Source organism: Lissotriton vulgaris, chromosome 5, assembly GCF_964263255.1.
Source record: "Lissotriton vulgaris chromosome 5, aLisVul1.2, whole genome shotgun sequence".
Taxonomy (NCBI): Eukaryota; Metazoa; Chordata; class Amphibia; order Caudata; family Salamandridae; genus Lissotriton; species Lissotriton vulgaris.
The window spans coordinates 285,606,685-285,628,393 of NC_141693.1; the positions used below are offsets into that span (position 1 = coordinate 285,606,685).

General features: G+C 40.8%; 1 protein-coding gene across 2 annotated transcripts in view; it reads right to left on the reverse strand.

Annotated features, from left to right (window-relative positions):
- DVL1 (dishevelled segment polarity protein 1) overlaps positions 1 to 20,151 on the reverse strand; it is a 668,196-nt gene extending 648,045 nt beyond the window's left edge. For both annotated transcript variants that reach the window (XM_086921442.1, XM_086921440.1), the window contains exon 1: positions 19,739 to 20,151. In XM_086921442.1, the coding sequence (XP_086777568.1) occupies positions 19,739 to 19,908 (170 nt within the window). In that variant the 5' untranslated portion in view covers positions 19,909 to 20,151. The remainder of the gene's footprint in view (positions 1 to 19,738) is intronic.
- Between the last annotated feature and the right edge of the window lie 1,558 nt (positions 20,152 to 21,709).

Below are 21,709 nucleotides of genomic sequence, written 5' to 3' on the forward strand. Positions count from 1 at the left end.
ATTTGCTACTAAGGGGTAGTGGTCTCCCATCTAGATAAGGCCTCAGTAGCTGTTAATTAATGTAATTATTCTTCGAATTTCTTTAAAACTGCTGTACTATGATGACAGATTTTCCTTTGTAGATGGTGTTATCCCAAGATTTCTTCTTTGTGAAAATGCAGGTGCCTTGAATATGTTGGTATTTTGAGGTAGTCATTGCTGTGATGACTCGCTCATTACTAAGATGTGGGTGATATTGAATGTTCTTTAGTGATCTGATCCCCCTTATAATTTTATATTATTAACCCTTTGTTTGTTCTATTGCTTTTAGGTTCACCTCCCTGCAAATGAAGGGGATAAAAGAGCCACTTAACCAAGTGATTACTGCTTGCCTACAGGATCGGGTTTTCAATTTTATGAAAATTTGCATTCAGAAGTTTTTTCCTTTCTGGCAAGAACTTCGGGCATAAGCAAAAAATGTGAGTTAAAGTTTCTAGCTTGTGTTTACACAGTCAACATTCTTGGTTTTGCGACCGATCCTTCCAAGTGGGGATAAGATCTTTTGTTTCCCACATGCCAAAATGGAATTGCATAAACTGGTGTTTTGTGGACAATGAGAAGTGAGCTGAGAGATATTCCTGGGGAAGCAATTTTTTATATGAATTGATCACTGTCCAGGTGTGTCGTCTTTGTGTAAGGGTATTCGTGTCTGTTAAATGAGACGGATATTTGGTTGTGGCCTTTATTGCTTGATCAAAAGCCAATTTCCCGATGTTCGCAATCCAGGCTTCTTCTGCACCTAGTTCCTCGATGGCCTGGTTTAGGTGTAATACACAGGATCCTTTTTTTATTGATCTGTTTTTACTCCTCAATTTCCTGTCAGCACAAGGTATTGATGGATCCTCTTTGAGATGCGCACATTCTCCAGCATTGTTTGATAGATATGCACTTTTACACTGAAATGCTTGGTTTAATAATCCGAACTCTAGGCGCACTTGGGCTAGGGAGGCTGATTTCGGGATGCTAAATACAGATTTATATGCTCTTGTTTGTATCTTGTTAAGTGTGTCTGCTTTGCGACCTCGCAACGTTTCTGTGCCATAAGTCACAGTTGGCATTAATTGAGCAAGAATTATGGTCAGCAGATGGCCTATTGACGAACAGCTTAGTTTCTTTTTTAGTAATTTAAAGCCGCAGGTTAACAATTGAGCTTTTGCCTGTATCGGTTCTTAAATGCTGTTTACCATTCATTTGATGGTCCACGTTAAATCCCAGGTATTTATATGTATCGGCTACCTAGACTTTTTCCTTTCCAAGAACCAAGAGTGTTTAGAGTGAACCAAACATACCACTTTATTTTTGTCAGGTTTAGTTCTAACCCTTGTTTATCCATCTAACTTTTTAAGGCCTTCATGCTGCATTGTGGTCCTATTGGTGTTTGGCTTAGTAGAGCAATGTTGTCTGCATATTGAAGACATCCTATTTCCTCTTGAGCCAAGGTTGGTGGGTGGCAGTAATTCTTCGGGAGTGCTGCTACAAGGTCTGCCAGATATAAGTTAAATAAGCATGGTGCCAAACACACACCCCTGTTTTAGTCCATTTTTTGTGCCGATTTTGTTTGTAGCACAAGTGCCTTCTCCAATTTTAATCCGGGCCCAAGTCCCTGTATATAGCTTTATGACTGCCTTCAATAAGCTATTTGGGATGCCCCATTTGGACATTTTTTGGCATGAGCGTCCATGAGGCACTCAATCAAATGCAAACTTAGGGTCTACAAAGAAGGCAAAAAGCTCAGTTGTTCTGTTTTTGGCCTTTTCTACTAAAAGTACAAATGCTGTTAGAATCGTTAATGTCCCCATGCCGGCCCTAAACCTGGTTTGCATTTGAGGAGAAAAGCTTGTTGGTTTCTATATATGATTTGATATGCTCAAGTAAACAAGATGCGTAGAGCTTTGCCTCTACGTCTATTAGTACTATGAGCCTATAGATTGTTGGCATTGTCGGATATCCGCTTTTAAAAATTGTTTGAAAAATGCAACCTTTCCATGATTCTGGGATGCGATTCATGTGATATAGCTCATTAAAGAATTGTGTGAAATATGGGCCCTGTAGATTATGTTTAGTTTAAACAGAGTGTTGGGGATTCCATTTGAGCCTGCTGCGCCTTCTGATTTTAATTTATTTATGATTTTTGTCAACTGTTTTATATCCACTACGGGCAACAGATTTTTCTAACAGTGAGTTGTGTTAACGTTATCCCTTTCGTCTTCATCGCGACCTGTCTGTCTTACTAAAGCTAGACCTGTGCTCACTTTGGATTCTCCATCTACCCTGTCCCACTTCTCTTTCGTCTCTGGTTCTGCATACATTTAGCGAACATGTGTTTCCCATGTGGCTGCTTTTTGTTGTCTGGTCTGCCCGAATGACAATCCATTTATTAACTGTCAACATTTTTTGCTGTTCGGTTGTTTGCTTGATATGAGAAGTGTGTCCCACAAGTCCGCTTGGTGTCTTGTTTTTACTTTCATACAGTTTTTCTTACATTGAGTTCTTTGTTTAAGTAGTCTGCTCTTCTATGGTCTTTTCTCTTGGTTTAGCTGCTTTATGATTTTTCTGGATCTCACAATATTTGCTTTTTTTGATTTCGTAACTCACTGCTGTGCCAAGATTGCATTCCAGTTCCCCCATTGTGTTTTCCGCTGTGACTGTGCTTGGGTGCCTGATTTTTTGTTTGGGAATTTTTCCAATAACGCATTGTTTAATGAGTCCAATGCCTTTTGTCGTTCTCCTTCTAAATGCTTGTTTTCCTGATTTATTAGTTCATTTTTTAATAACTCAATGATTTCGGCACATAGATAAACCTTTAGTGATTATTCCAATGAGCACACCAATTGAATAATGTTATCACCTGGGTGGACCAACAAGAAGATATGCATGTGCAAGGGCCGTTTTAAACATTTGGGGGTGAGTGAGATTGAGCTAGCTTACAAACTTATTGGAACATTGTGAAAGGCACAGCCTGGACCAAATTTTGCAAAGAAAGATGGCTGCCCAAGTGGCCAATCAATGAACAAACCATTGTTTTTTAACTCTTCACATGCCATAGGAAGGTGTGAGTACCTCAAGACAAAACCTTGATGGACCCCTTCAATCTTTAGGAATCACTGTAAAACATAGCAGGGAAGTAGCTCCGCTTTAGGCTTTTTATGTATTAAAAAGACTTTGTTGGACTCACTTCCATTTCTGGACATACTAGTACCTGCCGATTACAAACTTTTCGTCTCTGATAGGGAAGAGGGAGTGGGAAGAGAAATGCCTTTATTTGTACACCATTCACTAAAGAAAACCATTTGTCTCACTCAGACAATTGCTGAATGTGACGTAAGAGCCTTCTGCTGTAAAGTCCACAACACCAGACTGTATTTCAGGCCAATCTAGCGGACACAAAGATACACCATATGCACATACATTTGTTGGTTGAAGCCATCAGTCGTTATGCACTGTAAAAACCTAATCTTATGGAGCTTGTGGACCTTAACATCTTCTAATGACTCAGAAGTCCTTAATTCAAGGTTACTTAACAAGAAACCAACCCACGTACAAGGTCCCGTTTTATATACAATATGGTCCTCTCTAGACCAAAATCGAATGCAGGTCCAGGACATGTTTCAAGTACTGACCAGTTTGTCATTCCATCCACGTTCAATTTACATATGACTAAAAATATAACATATATTGTATTGCAATGTAGGACACACAATTAGAAAAATCTAAATGGTTCAGTAACTAGACAAGAAATTAAGAGAAACCTAGATCAGGTGAAACTCTCGATATGGAAACCTGCCCATCTACTCTTTTTAGCATTTAAATGAGAGTATCAAAACATCCTAGATTAACTACTACCCTTGGTGCCTAAAAATCAACATCCCGAGGGCAGGAGTATGCAGGATTTCCTGGTTCTTATCATAACTGAAAATCGTGAAATTAAAAGTCAGACAAGCTGAAAGGAAATGGTGTTTAACCTATTTTCCTAACTCTAAAAACTATTATGTTGCTTTTTTGATGGCAAACTATAGACAATAAATTCAGGAAGCAAAAAAACATACTTCTCACAAAGAATTCAATTGAGGAACCGCTTGTCTAAAGAGCTCTTCTGTATTGTAGAGGGACTTCACTCACCTTGCTCAACCCATTCTCCTATACCGCGTAGTAAGGATCTATGTGAAAGCTTAGCTTTCACTTTTTAACAAAAGTGGTTCCTCCGTTAGAAGGTGTAAAGATAGAAGACTCCATACCTCATGTTCAGATTAATACCTCTGACTTTGAAACCAATATCATCACACAATGGTCTGTCAAACCAGACTTTCCAGTTCTCCAAATGTTGTATGCCCTATAGAGGTTATGGAACAACTTTGCCATTATGCTAAGTAAGACCTCTTGACAATCTTCAACAGTTCCTTTTCCAAGGGCCTAGTTCATTCGGAGTGGAAACAGTTATGAAGCCCAGGCCAAAGAAGCCTTCACTCTGCCTGGAAGACCTCAGCAACTTTTGCCCAATCACGCTGCTCTCACCATTAGGCAAACTGCAAGAAAAACTTGTATTCTGCCAATAACAGAACGTTTCTGTTGCAGGTGAAATTGGGATTTTCCGGCCTAGTCCTGAAAGGAGTACAATCGCTTCTGACGGGCAAGACAAAATTTGTAAGACTTACCCTGTTTTTATCGTAACAAAGATCTTTGATATGTGTGGTGCGCCACAGTGTTTCACTCTTTCGCTGCCGCTATTTAATCGGTAAAGTGTCCCCCTTGCTAACGTGCTCAATTGGAAGGGGGCATGATTTTACACATAACCAGAAGATACACTGAGCGTCTTTAATATCCCATGCTCCCCCAAAAAAAACCTTCCTTTCAGGTTAACCAAACACAACTGAGTACTTGTCTTGGTATTATTCACTAACTTTTAAAAATTGAACCTTTTAAAAATGGATGTACTACTCACACCTGAAAACTCAAATCTCTGGAACAACATGTGCTGGCCGTCCTATATGGCACCCCATCCTGTGCCTTCTAATACTTGAAGGAACCTTAAAATCTTTTTAGATTTCTCTCTCACATTTGATTATCAATCAAGAAGTTGTTTACTCTAAATCTAGAATTTGAAGAACAAAATGTCTTTTTTAGATGCTCGTCTCGTGTTCCTATGACCAATGGCTTAATCTAGTTGAGATTGGATTTCGTCAATGATGTCTGGCCAGTTGCACAATTCAAAGTTATTCAATCTCTCCATTTTGCACAACTTCTATACTACAAATCACTTGATCGAAGGCTGCTCTAGACACCAGCATGTCACTTTAGTTTTAAAATCCCTTCTTAGGTTGCCTGAAGCTCTTTTCAAATCTATGAAAACTGTCCATAAAGTCATCTATCAGAACATTCCAGCTATCTTAACCTCCAAATGCTCATGGTACTGACCTTCGAGAACCTTGCCATCTGCAAGCTGATTCTTACTGTCAATACTTAAAGCTACTCTTTCCACAGTCGGCGACAGAGTATTTTGCAATCGTTGTAACCAGGATTTAAAATTTCCTACCACAAAGGCTCCGCTCAGAATGCTGCCTCTCTCCACTGAGGAAAATGCAGAAATCTTGACTTTTTAATCAACAATTTATGTTTTTGAACCTCAGATCTGTACTGTTGGTCTGGTATTTTAGCTGAAGTTATGACGTCAAGTTTCTAAAGCACCAAAAGGCTCAGTACTATAAGCCATGAGCCAAGGCTTCAAGTCTGTACATCTCATTCTGTCAACTACCTTTCTCACCTATATAATTTTCACCGTCAACTCAGAGTTCATGCATATCCAAAAATGTTCATTCTACAGTGGAAGCAAGTTATTACCACTCCACTCCTAAAATAGCTAATTGGTCTTCTAATTTCCCTACAGTATTATGTAGGTAAGGAACGTAAAATAACTGCAACAACATGTTTAGACTTGCTAACTTCTACATGACTGACAATTGTTGTTTAGGTGATCACAGGTTTCCAGGTGTACTCTTGGAAAACTGGAAAACCTTGGTAAACTATTTTTTTTCTTTTGCAATATCTCATATTTCCACTATGGGGAAACAACTATAGCTCCTGGAGAAATCCCTTGTGCTACAGCTCAGAAATTTTGGTATGGTTACCTTTGTCTTTCAATCTTAAAAAGGGATTTACATCTTGCCTTTGCTAAAGTAAATTTCTGTCCATTTCCAGAAGTAAATCTCTCACCATGTCCAGGATAGGAATAGGTCAGTAAGATGCTTGAGAATACCCCAAAAACTTGAGTTTGGGTATACTAACCTTACCAGAAAACCCTGCTATTGTTCACATACTCCTCACCCTCTTGAGTGGGATTTACTCACCTAAAATATTTACACCACCGTAGAGCATGTGGGTAGAAGGATTTACAAGTGTAAGGTCACCTTTTGTGAAGACCTTGTACCACTAAATTAAGTCATCTGCAATTGTATGTACTGACCTACACACACAAATATGCCTGTGATTCAGGTCCCTGTCATTTATGTTTACACTCCATTTTGTCCAAAATAAGGTCATAAATTCGTGAAGAATAATATCGACTTCCCTTAACAATGGTGAGCCTGTACGCTCCGCTTTGATCCACCATCACGCCCAATAGAATCAAATCACTTTACGTTATAATACTTCAAGCGACAACCAGCTCCATCACAACTGAACACAACTCAACGTGAGGAAGGAATCTAATCCAAAGAACCCCCATCACCCTTTGGGGCTGAATCTAACCAACCTCTCCTTTCAATTACCCTCACCTTGGGGCTGATCACTTTTCAAATGGTGTTTCTAAAATCCCCAATCACGTGTTCCAGTACTCCTTCACAAGACTTTTTACAAGCGTGGTTATAAATCGAACTTTTATTTCCAACCAGCTACCCGCTAAAGAGGGTTTTACAAAGGAATCTGAATTTTATCATTAGTAATAATTACCCTCAGTTCGATGGCGGCACTCAATAACTAAAGCAACCTTAAACAAGTAATAGGCAGCTCCTACTTCAGGGGGTAAAGTACAGGAGCAGCAAGCACACAGGCAATTTTATCCTCTCAGACGTCCTTGTTAAACTTTCTCATCTTCTTTCTTTTCTCATTATCCACCCCTCTTCCTGCCTGCTCACGTACTCTTTACTTTATAATTAGCTCTCAATATATATAAGCCGATTTTTTGACCATCTTATGGAAAGCATTTGCTATGTGCAAGAGTATTCGTAACCACAGGCAAGCATTTTTAGGTCTGGTGTTAGCCAAGTCCTTTTTCGTTTTACTACAATTATATATAAAATATACTTACAAGGACTTTAAGTTAGCCCTCTTCATCGACTGGTCATTCACATGGTATGGCCATTGGCTAACTGGACTGTGAAAGATGCCATACTCTTTCATAAGGAACGCATCCGCACATCAATAAGTTCCCATCAGGGACTACTATAGCACTGTGTGCTTTTTGAGACCCCAAAATGTTTTGGCTTTTAGCTACCGTTTTTTTTAGCTTCAGGAGGGCATGCCAGTTTTTCCAACCATAAAGTTTTGCAAAAAATACATGGCAAGATTAAACAAGCATTACCTACTCCAAAAGGAGTGGAACAATGATTAGGGAAAGGGAACCGGCCTAGGCAATCAAATTCTTATTTTGTGTGTTCATCCTTCCATCCTGAACATATTTCATCAGCTGCCCTTCCGTAACACCTTCGCTGCGGCAGCTATTCCGCCGCAGCGCTAAGGGGGCGGGGGGCCGCGCGGCACGCACATGCTGGTGACGGAACCGCTCCGTCACCAGCCGCGGTTGAGCTGTGCTCATGACGGAGCGGTTCCGTCATGGCCCCGCCGGCTCAATGGAACGCCCAGCGCAGGCGCGGAATCCACGCCGCACAGGCGCGTCGGGCGGGCCATGACGGAAAAGCTCCGTCATCAGCACAGCGCCACCGCGGCTGATGACGGAGCGGTTCCGTCATCAGCACGGAAAGGGTTAAACTGGTCTCACTCATTCTTTGAAAAGAAATTAAAAGGTTCAAGGCCTGATTAAGAGCTTGGCCCAGAGATACAGATATCCCATCCACCTTATTACAAGTGCCTTAGCATATTAAGCAGATGGTATTTCACTCACTCTTGTGACAGGGTAACGCGTCTGTCAAAGTCTAAATCAGGCCCTCAATTTCCTGACTCATTGGCATTATGGGATCCATTCAAACCCTCATAGTGCTGTCACGTATGCTCATTTGCAGTATTCGTTATACTAAGCTCAGCCGGGACTAGAATACACCCATCGCATCATCGCTACCTCGAGCCAGGATAGGTATTTCTTGGGAAGCCCAGCATTTAGGGGATAGCCATCATCAATCTCTGACTTCATAGATTCATCGAAAGATTAATCGAAAGGAAATATTGGAACCTTATGTACCAGATTTAGGGCTTTTGCTGGTCAATACTGAGCTTTTTGAGGGTTCTGGGATCAAAGGCTCACGAATCGAAGAATCATACTGTACGGCTGTATTCAGCTGTAGGTGGCTTCCGTCATCCTGTTCTACGAGATTTCTAAGTATCTAAGCTAAGTATCGCAAGCATATAGACAGAATATTCAGCCACAACTATCTGAACAGTCTAATGAGACACAACGTTAAAAATCATGTTGGGAGACACCAGTGGATCCTGACGTGGAAGCCCCCGGGCATGGTCAGAAGGACACAGACCGTTCAATGCCCCCAATCAGCACTATTCATGATTTTATTCTAGATATTGAGCACCAAGGCCTCAGCCCACTGGGTGGGGAAAACCCCAATTGTTCTTGGGCTAAACACTGAAAGATACCTAGAAATAGCTGTAACATACTTATAGAGACTTCCACATCCATTTAGAAACCACAGAAAGGTTGATAATAGCCAAGAGATACTCAACGTAGATTGAGAATTTTAGAAGAGGGTGCTACTGCCTGCTTATTAGTGACAGGGGAGGCAACAACTTACTTCTTTGCATAAGAGGTTGCCCAGGGGGCCTTATTTCTGCCTATTTGTGGACATACAAGGATGCACAGGTCATTTGCTACAGAAGTGCGGCACAGTAGCAGTACCTTGAACATAATGGCTGTGGTATCCGGCATAAAGTTATGAGGATGAACATGCCCATTATATATAGCTCAGTTAAAGAAAATGACCAGATGGGTGACCAAAAGCTGAAAATCCATTCAAGAGAACACACAATGAAACATAATAAAGCCTGCCATTCTGCATCAGAAGTCTCCTTCTAATTCAATCAATTCTCCAGACATCATTCACTTCAGTCTTGTCTAAATGTAATTTTACCATAGCCTTGTAAGTCCCGACAGGTACAAGTATATAAAATGCGGAACAGAAGCACACAAGAAATGGCTAGAACAATGCACGTATTTTTTCAAGAAACAAAGAAATAAAGTAGAGTTTTTTGTAGGGAATTGTTTACTTTAGGTAGCTCTAGACATAAAGTGGCGGTACCAGGCCACGTGATTCTGCATCCGGCATATGATACTGTATCTGAAATATGATGGCAGTACATGTCATATGAGGCAGTACCTGGCCATGTGAGTTGGTAACAGGCATATGAGGCTGGATGTGGGCATATTAATTAATTGCAAGTTTATATAGCGCTAGGATCGACTCCCGGAGGAGTATCTCCGCGCTTCGACCACTGCGAAACCCTTCCTGGCTTCCCTGAGAGATGGTCCCTTAGTGGGTATCTCCAGGGTGAGACCAGGCATCCCCGGCGGTCTGGTGGGGCCGTTAGTGAAGATGAGGCAAGCTAATGCCCAGAGTTGCCGAGTGTGATCGCTAATCAGAGTGGGCACCGAGGCGAGAGAATTATCGAGGCCGCTGACCCTGGTCCAGAAACCTGCCGCGTCGGGAATCGAACCCTGGTCCCGGGCCGTCCTCTGCTCTCGGGTCTGCCGCCTCTAACCAGTGAGCCACACTACTTCACTTATGAGGCTCGACCTTCCGAAACGAAAGCTACGGATGGGCATATATGTGGCGGCGCAGACATTTTAGGTTCAACTTTGGCATGTGAGACCTCAACTGGCATGCAAGAGCATCGAAGTTTGCGGAACATATGGATTTCTTAGGACACCACATTCCCCAAATCTTACAAATGCACCACCCAGGATCAGCATCCATATAGTGCCAGGCAGGAAGGAGTATGGTGAGGGCAACAAAAAAGCATCCCGAGGCCTGCACCATATTCAGGTGCTACTGAAGTGTGGTCATGCACACCAGCACCCAAACAACAACACAAATTAGACCTATGCAGAGTCCACGATGCGTCCCATTTTGCTTGGTATGTATGTGACTCAGCATGTCAGAAATACTATGACACAGTATAAACAACAATCATATCGTAGGCAAAGTTTTCGTCTTCAGCCAACTATATTTCTGGTACTGTTTTCTCAGCAGATTACCACTATGCAATTACATACCCAACAGCATTCAGAAAACATTCTAAAATAAAGAAACACAACTTGCAGGACGTACAATGCCTTTTTAAAAGGCCCACTTACATTCAGTATTGTGTGGTCCCAAAGAAAACAGAAGTGTGAGTTATTTTCAGCAAAGGAATGGGAAAAGGGAAATGCTATTACAAAGTGGTACAGAAGGGGGCACGTTTTACTTAAGAAGATAACAAAAGACAAGAATCCATTGACCAGTATGTGGTAGTGTTTAGACGATTAGCAGCAACATGCCAATTTAAAGGATTTGAAGATCAAAAATGCTAATAATGAATACAAACAGTATGATGGTGAAAGCCAGATTAGGGATTATCAAGGACATCACTGTAGGTCATCCAGTAGCAATTACACAAAATAGTATAATAATGAACGGCAAATGTAGAGACGTTATCTGATGATAATGTGATCAAAATCGAAGCAGAGTAAAAGGCACACCAGTAGACATCACAGTGAGATGAATGTAAGGATGAATGGGAGGGACTGATAATCGTCATGCATTAGGTAAAGTGTGGGGAGCCAGCACAATATTATAGCTTATCTGGAGTTCAAGAGTGTGAAAAAAAGTAAAGCACGCATTATGAAGGAATGAAGTAGATAATGACAATTGTGATGATGAAGAACAAATGGAACAGGAAAAGCAAGAACAATCTAACAATAAACCGACAAATGATAGAATGATAGTGAGTGTGCAAAAGTGAGTATTGGGTGACTCTAGATCAAAGGATACCTTCACTTTAGAACTATTGTGCAAACAAAGGATTAACACGACAACTGGAAAATTATTAAAGAAAACTGATAACTCTCTGAAGGCATGACAGTATCAGAACACATTTTTTTGAATACTTCAAGGCCTTTTTAAACTTCAAGAAAGAACTGCAGGTTTGAAAGTTTAGATAATGAGAAAGGAGATCTTGTTTTGGGTGTGTTGATAAAAGAGACTTGAAAATGAAGCTAGATTCAGAAAAGCAAGTCCGTAAAATTCGAGAATTATGTGATGATCATATGTAACGAACCACATACATTGCTGATGATTTCCAGTAATAAATTAGGGTTTTGAAAAAGTTTGGCTACACAAAATGTAAAATGAGGAATGGGACAATTCCTTTAAAACATAAAAAAGAGATGAGCAAATCAATATTTAACAAAGGAAAGTTGCGAAAAAACGGGTCTAGAAGTGGTAAAGGGGCCAATAGAAACTTCAGAATAGATTTTCAAAGAAATAATTGCCAACAAGTGAAAAAATCATATTCTCAGGTGATGTGTCCTTTTAAGAGCTATACATGGCAATGAATCGGTTGACAGCTGTCTCTTTACCCAAGCTAAATTAAATGTTGCCCAGATTGAGATGGTCTGGAGTAAAGAAAATAATTGATTGTGGACTGATGTGTAAGTTGGACAAATGTGAATTGCAATGAAGTGTACTTGGGCAATTCTGTAAGCTAAAAAGAATGGTACTCGAGAACACAACCATTAGGAACCACAAATAATTAATCATCTAGAGTAAATAAGGAACACATTTTTAAATTACACGTGTTTAGATGAATATTATGTGCCATTTGTACATAATTTTTCTGCAAAAATATCCTTTTTGCGGGACTGTTAAGAAAAATTATTATATGTCTGGGTTATAGAATAACAATATGCATTTGAAAGTATAACCGAAGAAATTTACAATGTACCAAAAATGGAACCATTTCACATATCAAAAATACTGTGATACAGATGCATTCTTGTTTATGTGGATTGGTTACCATGTTGACGAAAGGCTAGCCTAAAAGCATTGCTAACCTTCCGAAGGCAACTTGTGCCATAACTTAATGGAGGGGCCACTGTCTTTACCAGGGCTGTGCCCCATTTCGAGTCAGATTCGTGTGTAGGGTGGTCACCATTCTTAGCAGAACAAATCGATAACTACTAAGCCCAATCTTGACACATTGCTAAGTTGACATGGTGTCACCGAGATTAGCACGAACTATGGCAAGACTATATGGTTATTCGTACGTTATTGCATGTGTACCAGGCCGCAAAAATTGGTTCCAAGCACGACTTTCTACACGCTATTGGGTGACAAAAGTTTTGTATAAGTTGATGTTGACAAACTCATTGCCGATGTACAAGAAGCATTATATTGAACTGTAAGCAACGGTTACAAAAGCATTTTTACAGATGCCTTGTAGTATTGGCCAAAACAAAAAAGCTGCAAGAACACGATTGTTGCTGGTGGCCACGTCATTTCATAGGTACACATATGTTTGATGACATATGTGCATGCATGCATCACCACACAAGCGTACATGCTTCACCACACATATTCCTACATATTTCCTACAGCGCCATGAAGCCTCCGGGCGTACGAGCGCTTACAAATACATATTAACATTAACATATTCTTTGCCAAAGAAATGACGCAGGCACCATTTCTTTTATTTACCAATCCAAGAAAGATAAGTTAATTTTTTTTAATGAAATCTGACTCCGTAAAAGTGCTTTTTATAATGTTAAGGGACCTACTGCCAGGTCGTCCAAAAATGTAAAAGAAAAAGAAAAGAGAACCGCAAGGGAGATCAGCAATGGTGCAGTATTTGGTGGGAATTTGAGAGAAACAATGGGAAGTAGGCAGGGAGACAAAATAAAAACAATACTGAGTGGGGAGAAAGAGGAAAGTAGCACACAATAAAGCGATCAATAAAAAATGTGGTGCATGGGGAAGAAGCACTAATTAAAGAGACACACAGAGCATTGCACATGACAGAGTAGAACAGGAGATAAAGAGAGAAACACATGCATTCTCGTGGAGTGCTTAACAAATTAAGAAACAAACCGTTCAGTAGGACAGTGGAAGGATAGAAGTCAGCCAATGAAAAGGAAGATAAAAGAAACTAAGCTGCAGGGTAGGGACAAGCAGGAAGAGGAAGTAAATCCATTGAATCAGAAGCAGACAAATGAGAATGACAATAAAGCCAGCACACGAAACCAGTCATTGGGCTCTTAGCCCACTAAAACTTCTTGGTATAGACCATATAGGGTCTTTCACAACCTGGCATCCAAGAGAGCTCTCGCTATCTCCATGGCCAAAAGAAAATATTGGGTCTGGCAAAGTAAAACAGTCAAGAAGAAACTGAGTTGAACATTTGAAGAGAGCTGTTTCTAATGACTCTAAACATATTCAACGAGGGTCTATGTGAGAAAATATTGTAACAGCAGGGCACTATGACAATTTGCGCGCATGTACAATAAAAACAAAAAAGGTCAGATGTGGGTAGACAGACATAGATCGTGCAGAAGAAGCTGTGTAAGGAACTGTGCTTCACAACAGTAGAGGGGCAATATTTTAAAAAGTATTCCGACAAATTATCGTGGAAAAAATATCATGACACAAAAATGTCATGTTAACAATATTGTGATAGCAGACACAACAAGATAATGGATAGAGTGCTCAAACTGTTCAACCACTCACCCCCAGTCAAGAGATCTGGGTAAAATCCATTGTTCTTTTGCTCACTATGACAACCCAGTTTGGACCCAGCCATACGCAAATCAGTTTTAACCCTGCTCTTCATGGGAACAGTACAGTCCAAACTGCCAGGCCAGGTCTTCCTTGGACCGTAGACAAGCATCCTGGGACCAGTTTCAGGGTATCACCCCTCATGAGCCAGGCTAGCTTGAATCCTGTGCCACCGCCAGCAAAGGGCCCACGTCTGGGGATACCCTTGGCAAATATAGCAAACACAATATGATTCTGCACTGAGCGTTGAAACTTTTGAACCACTCGTCCCCAAGTCAAGAGATCTGGGTTAAATCCATCGTCCTTTTGCTCACTATGCAACTCCAGTTAGAATGCTTGTTTCCAGTCCAGGGAGGACCTGGCTTGGCAGTTCAGGCGGGACTGTTTCCTTGGGGAGCAGGGTTGAGACTGATTTGCATATGGCTGGGTCCAAACTGGGGTGAAATGGCAAGCAAAATAACAATGGATTAAACCCAGATCTGTGATTGTGGGTGAGAGTTTGTAAAGTTTCAACACTTCGTCCATCATTTTATTTTATGATGTAACAATATTGTGATGTCAGGAATAATAAGGGAAAGAATATAGAAGACAATAATATATTTGACTGATGGTCTGGCTTGGCAGTGCAGCTGTCAGCTGTTAGCATTACTGTAGTGGGGCTTTTGCTCCACACAAATCTTGGGATCCAGGAGTACATGTTTCGATTGGGCGTGCTTCCACAAAAAAGTGCTTGCCCTCTGCATAGCTGTGATCATTTTGTTTATTTATCCAGCTGCCTTATGTTGAACTTTCAGGTGCTCAGGCATGCCAATATCATGCTATCAAAGTGTCTTAGATAACTCGATAACTTATGGCTGGTTTGTCTGGCAGCAGCACAGATAGGAGGAGGGCAGTTATTAACCTACATGGATTTTTCGGTTTGGCTTGACAGTTCATGTATAATCACAATTACCTTTCATATACAAAAACTAAAAGCTTAATGTGGACCTCACAACAACCGCACCTATTAGATAACTTGGAACCACAAAAAAGCATGCGGGTCTGACTACATCTGCAAGTAAATAAGAGCTGGTCGAACATGTGTCAAATTCAGTTTAAGTAGCAGAACATGGTAACACTTACGTAGCCGTTTATACAAACCACAATATATAATAAAGTGCAATGTGTCATAAGAAGAAATTGAATCATATTGGCAAGGACTAAGAATAGAGACATGCGACCAACCTTTAGGAACACTCTGAAAACAGTGCAAAAAATGTGTTCTAAATCTGTTACCAAAAACAAGATCCACGGGTAACCACAAATGTCAAATCAGTTTCTAAACAGGGTACTCTTTTTGGGTGAACATAAAATCTGACAGAGGATTTATTCAATTTGAATTCTTCCCTGAGGGTAGACCTACAATTTAAAAAGGCTGTTCTAGTCAATTGTAGATCTGCTTTAACATTCGATCTAGATTTAAAAAAACAGGTTTGGGAGGCAAAAATCCAAAAAAGTGGACCTGATGAGCCAAGGAATTTGTACAAGTCAATCCAAGCCTGAGACAATAAATGATAATTAGCTCTGTGTGTGTCAGTATTAGGTTTGACCCAAGCAGAGAGCCAAAGTAAAAGATGGTGTAAATTAATGAGAGAAACGATACATCCCTGGCCCAGATCACCAGGTAAATGATATAAACAGCTAAGAGGTAAAGATAAAAGTAGTCTAAAAACTATTTTCCTCGATTTGAAGATAACGTGTGCTCATATAGCCCCAAATAACAGAGCCCTATACTGAAATATGAACACATTTACTGTGATAGATTTTACTCACAGCTTGGATGGGCCTATTACCCAACCTTGAGGCAGTAAGGAAATGGATCTGCAAAACAGTTGTACTTTGCTAAATTAATTACTGGTCCAATTATCAGATGCATCTAAATACATTCCCAGAGTAGAAAAAGATTTAACCTTACTAATAAGACAAATCATTGAGTTCAAAAACTTTGTACTAAGTAGATTTAGGGTCCAAAATCACGATATGCGAGTTGGAAAATTAGTACTAAGCTCTAACCTGTTCATAAATGATACAAAAGAATCTAACAATTGTTAAGACTGGTAGCCATTCTAGATAGTATGACAGCACTGCCAGCATGCATTGGTGCTGGAACAGGGCGATTGTCTACTAAAGGCATATCCCGCCTTTCAGAAATACAAGCTTTCCCCAGTAGATTAAGGTAGAAGGTAAAAAGAAAGTGTGCCAATATACACACTTGACAACCCCCCACCCCCCTCCTTCCCCCACGAACCTTTTCCCATGAAGATTAAAAGATTCAGTACAGTACCTTCTCCATATCTCACTCTAGCAGTAAAGTTCGAGTGGAGGTCACGCAGGAAGGTAACCTGGACTGAACAGCAGCTTTTGAAGTCATAGTTAGGAGAGTCCCTGAAGAAAAGGTTGTGCTAATATATATCAAGACCAGATGCCTGGCCCTTTGGATTTTTAGGTATCGCCTTTGACACTTCCTCAAAGGTAAAGAAAATCCCAGAGCCCGCCTCCAATAAAGAAAAAAATATCATTGTAAAGACTGGTCGAGGTATCGGCATGAACACCAGAAAAATGCCAAACCCAAACATCCGCTTGGAAATAACAGCCAAGGGAGGGAGAGTCAAATGGGGGAATTTGTAAACAGCCTAAAAAACACTACTATATTTTAGTGGACTAGTTTGATTTAATCAATCCTACCCCCCCCCCCCCCCCCCCCCCCCCACCAATAGCTGGTCTTCTCTCTTTAATTGTTACTTCTTACTACGTCTACTGAAGGACACTTCGGTGCAAAAGTAGATAATTTGTTTAAAGGCAGCAATATGCTTACAATTGGAAAAAGAACAAGCATCATCAAACCACTAAGACGAGTTATTCGAGTTACACTTGCAAGGGATAATTGTAAGTATTTTTATATGTAGGCAGATTACATTATAATAATAAAATGTCACAAAGAGTTGATATCAACACAATTTAAAAAAATCTGTATAAGCAACCTGAAATAAAAAATTTCGAAAAAGCTTCAGGAATTAAATCAGCCCAGTGAAGCCTGCGACCTTGACCATGGACAAGCTCAGACCTAGGGTACATGTTAACTTGTATTTGTTGGCAGGGGCCAGGAGTTAAAGAAAATGATAGGGGATTATGATCACTAAAATGAATGGACCGAACTTTGAAATCACCAAGGTAACAAAGGAGCAGAAATTAAAATATTTTCAAAAGAGTGCTCATCCATGCCAATAAAGGTGGGTAGAGCCCCACGGAGACACATATCCTCCCCCCAGTCTATATTAACTGAATGTCATCATAGGCACTGTTTCCAGTCCTGTGCTTTTTACTTACAATTCATTGCTCTCATGTATATTATTCAAATGAGTTCAATGGAAGCAAACCAAAACTACAACACCCAGAATGCATTTGAATTTTTCATTGGAAAAACAATTATTGGAAATTTTGTGGTTTAGAACCAGCTGTTATTGGTTTGAAATGTCTCTAAAGTTCTGGTTTACATTGGCCAGGCGGTAACCCGGGTTGACCTTGGTTTCCATTCCTGCACTTATGATGGGTTGCACTGAAATGGTCAGCAGGCCTCATCGCAGCGCATGTTGCAGAGCACTTTGCAAATCTTTCAATGGGCTTTACCCTAGATCGTGGCTGATACTTTCAACTAACCCGGTTTATAAAGCCAAAAGCGCGTTACATTTAAGGAATGTATGTTTTCATTTCGGCCCCCAAAAAAACCCCAGACAGCAAAATGCTCTGTTGGAAAATCTGGGGTGGTTGGGGGTGTTTCAAACATTAGTGATCTCGGGCTCCTTCGCAGCAGGTATTTGACCGCGCTCCCATGGTGCAGGTGCCGAGAAAAGCACCACACGCCAGAGGTTTGCCCAGAGCCTGCTGGTCTGACAGCTGCCTCCTCCCAGGTCCCACCCCTGCCCCGAGGAGCACCGCCATGTTTGTTTGTGTCGGCAGTGCCAGCTGATACAGGGCCTGCCGAGGACACCGGCAGCCCCTGCACGGTTCCTGTCGGTCGCCAGGAACATTACAGGGATCACCCCCATACTGTGCGAATGGTACGCTCCCATCGCCCACCGGCAAAGCAGTCCACCTGCCGTAAAGAACGGAGCCAGACCAAAGGGAGCAACACAAATGAGACATCCCAGAGGGAGGGCGGAGCAAAACGCCGGAAAAAAACAAAAATGAAAATCTCTTAGCAAATGGCATATTATATAACATTTTAGGTCGTGGAGGCGGGGCCAGAGGGCGTTGGGGGTGGAGCTGAAGGTATTGTGTCTTTCTGACTTTTCACCGACCTGCAAAATGGTATTTAAGTCGGAAAGGGAAACAAATGCCTTTTAGGTCACATTTTCCTCCGTGGCTCTGTGTGTTTTTTTTCTTAGCCATATATGACAGCAGACGGTGTAAGAGGGCGGAGGAAGCTTGTCAGGAAGAGGAAAGGGAGGCGGGAAGGAAGCGCTGACACCGCCGGAAATCTGGCACTTTCTGTCAGACACAGGCATGCAGACCCCCTCACCAAGCGACCGTCATTTCCATATTTTTTTCCCTATGAAAATAAGCCAGGCTGTAGATTTTTAAACAGTAAGCAAGATGGCAACCATACCATTCTAAAATCTTACTCCAGAATCGTAAACGAAAGGGGAGTGTGATACAAAGTTCACGCGCTGTTGTGATACCCTGAGGGTGACACAAATGTCATTTGCATAGCCAAAAATTGCCTTTTTGTTATTGTGAAGTCTGCATTCATTCCGCTTGCCCGGCCCACATGTCTCTCGCTGCCACATTTAACAGAATACGCCGTCGCTATAACAAAAGACGTTCCCGTTTGACAGCTGTTTCCCTTGAATGGAGTGGGAGGTAGATTGGACTGGGGCCTGGCTTCAGTGTATTATGTTTTTCAGGGACAACTATTGTTTATTTTCTGTCACCATTTCCAAGTTCACAAATGCTCACAATATTGTCAATAAATATCCAAAACGGATTTTGCAAAAAAATAAAAGATTTATTACGGTTGACAGTCTGCCTCGAGTCTGAGAATCATGGGTCCCTTAACGGGATTTGTGTACCACGGTGCATATTACACATGCATACAGGGCTGACATATTTAAATACAGAAAATGTAAATACTGCACATGGCAGACAGGCTGCAATGAGAGTGAACAGACTGTCTAGCTAAAAAGGTGCCACAATATACATTAATAATACATGAAGCATAAACACCCACGTTCATAGATTGAATGGCCATGCACCTGCCGTTGCAAATGTTTAAAAAAAACTGACACACACATGAACACAAAAAATTAAGAGAAACGTCTAGTTTACTTCCATTATAGTCCACAAACCGCGCACCCATGCATACAAAATGCGAATACTGATATTGGCCTTAGTAAAAATAAAATAAGCAAACTAATGACAGCACGAATGATGTGTGCGTTGCTTTCCCTTATAAAAGTGAACACATTAGGGTGAAAACAGGTGTTTAGCCCCAGCACCCCCCACCAAAGCTTTCCAGACTGCAAGCAAGCTGACACACTGCTACCCCTGTCCCCAGTTGTAGACGGTGCATAAGGACACTGGACACTTTACAAAATTCCTGCTCCCTTTTCCTCCCCCTCCTATAAAGCACAAAGACAAACACAGGCAGACTCAAAAACAGTAGCAAGTGCAACGCTCACCCGAAATCCTGGTCCATGGATTTGAAGAAGAATTTGTAGCTGTGCACCGGGCGGTTGGTGAGGACATTTTTAAAATCTGACAAAGTGACTTTTTCAGGGGAGACGGGCAGCTTCACCAGATAAGGCGTCTCTTCTTCGTCTATGTGGTAAATGATTTTTGTCTCCGCCATGGGAGAGGGGAAGGGGGGAGGAGGAGAGGCAGGCGAGAAAAGGGACAAAAATAAAATCTTCTTTTTTTCCTCTCCAGGCTAGGGAAAAGAATCCCCCGAAAACACGGGAACCGGGTCCAAAAGAACGGCAGCCCCCGCGCGCAGCCTTCCAGTGCCAGTCGCTCAATGTGCTTTCACAATATACCATGTACAGTTCCCAGCGCTTCTCAAAACAGGAAGGGAGATTTCAGTGCTCCTGAATGCACTGGTCTGTGGGAATGGCTCGCTCTTTTCTTCTGTCTGTTTTGTTCCCTGCACTGCTCTCTAGCTGTTCTACTGGAGAAATACAGGCAGGTTTGGTAATCCAGCGACAGAGGAGAATGCCCTGCTCAGCATGGGGCACAGGAATTTCCACAACTATAGACTTTTCACCACAAAATACTTCAGTTAAATAGGGTTGGTTTTTTTTGTATGGCTTTCATTTGTTCAAAATGTTCTATTAGGCTTTTAGATATATCATACAATAACCCCAGTTACGTACATTTTACTTTATTTTTTGTTTTGCCAAGTGACTTCAACAAAATATACACCCATAAAACCATTTTATTCAAAACCATAATTAATAAGAAAAAAGGCAAAAAAGTCATTTTCCTACAGAATTATAATATTTATATATTTTAGAAACTTTTATAAAGAGCTAGTCTGACTCGGGGCATCTACACTTTTGCAATACTTGGATACTTACAATTCCAGCAGAATTTGTTTTTTCAGTTTAACCATCGAGGGAGTCTATATACTTATAAAACCATAATACTTAAACTACTTACACGATAATCAGGAGCTTGGAGTTTGAATGTTAAATTCTTGAAATGAGGAAAAAGAGCAAAATCAATTTTAAACGTAAACAAGCATTTGCAATGCAATAGGTCTGGCATGAGGAAAGTTTGAGCTATTGGTATGGTAAATGACACATTTTTATTTATGTGTTGGTTTTGAAATAGCGAAATTAATAGCTTTGTCATTTACAATGCCAATAGTTTTTAACTTTCGCAAATGTGGCACCTATAGCATTTGTAATGCAATATGTGTTGTATTTACGTAACTTAGATGTATTGATATTAAAAATAAACATGGCTTTTAATTTTTTTAAATAATTAATACTTAAATAAAAGTTATTGTAATTTATAATGACAATAGCTTAAACTTTAGTAAATAACTTTTGTGGAGATTATGTTCAGTGTATTTTATTGTGACAAATCCAAGAACAGAAGTGAAATATTAACATCTTTTTGTGACAGTTGTAATAAAGCTTGAAACATTGACAGAACATATTTGAACCAGTTGTTGTTGAATGGTTGCACAGATTGATGCTGTGGTGGCGCTGAGTGATGTTGTGGTGGCGACGAGTGATGTTGTGGCGTTCAGTGATGCTGTGGTAGCGCATAGTGATGTTGTGGTGCCCCTGAGTGATGCTGTGGGGGTGCTGAGTGATGCTGTGGTGATGCGATAGTTAGATAGAGTGAGGGCGATAGATAGATAAAGGGAGGGCGATAGATAGATAGAGGGAGGGCGATAGATAGAGTGAGGGCGATAGATAGATAGATAGATAGATAGATAGATAGATAGATAGATAGATAGATAGATAGATAGAGTGAGGGAGATAGATATATACATAGAGTAAGGGCGATAGATAGAGGGAGGGCGATAGATAGACAGAGGGAGGGCGATAGATAGACAGATGGATAGATAGAGAGAGGGCGATAGACACATAGATAGATCGATAGATAGATAGATAGATAGATAGATAGATAGATAGATAGAT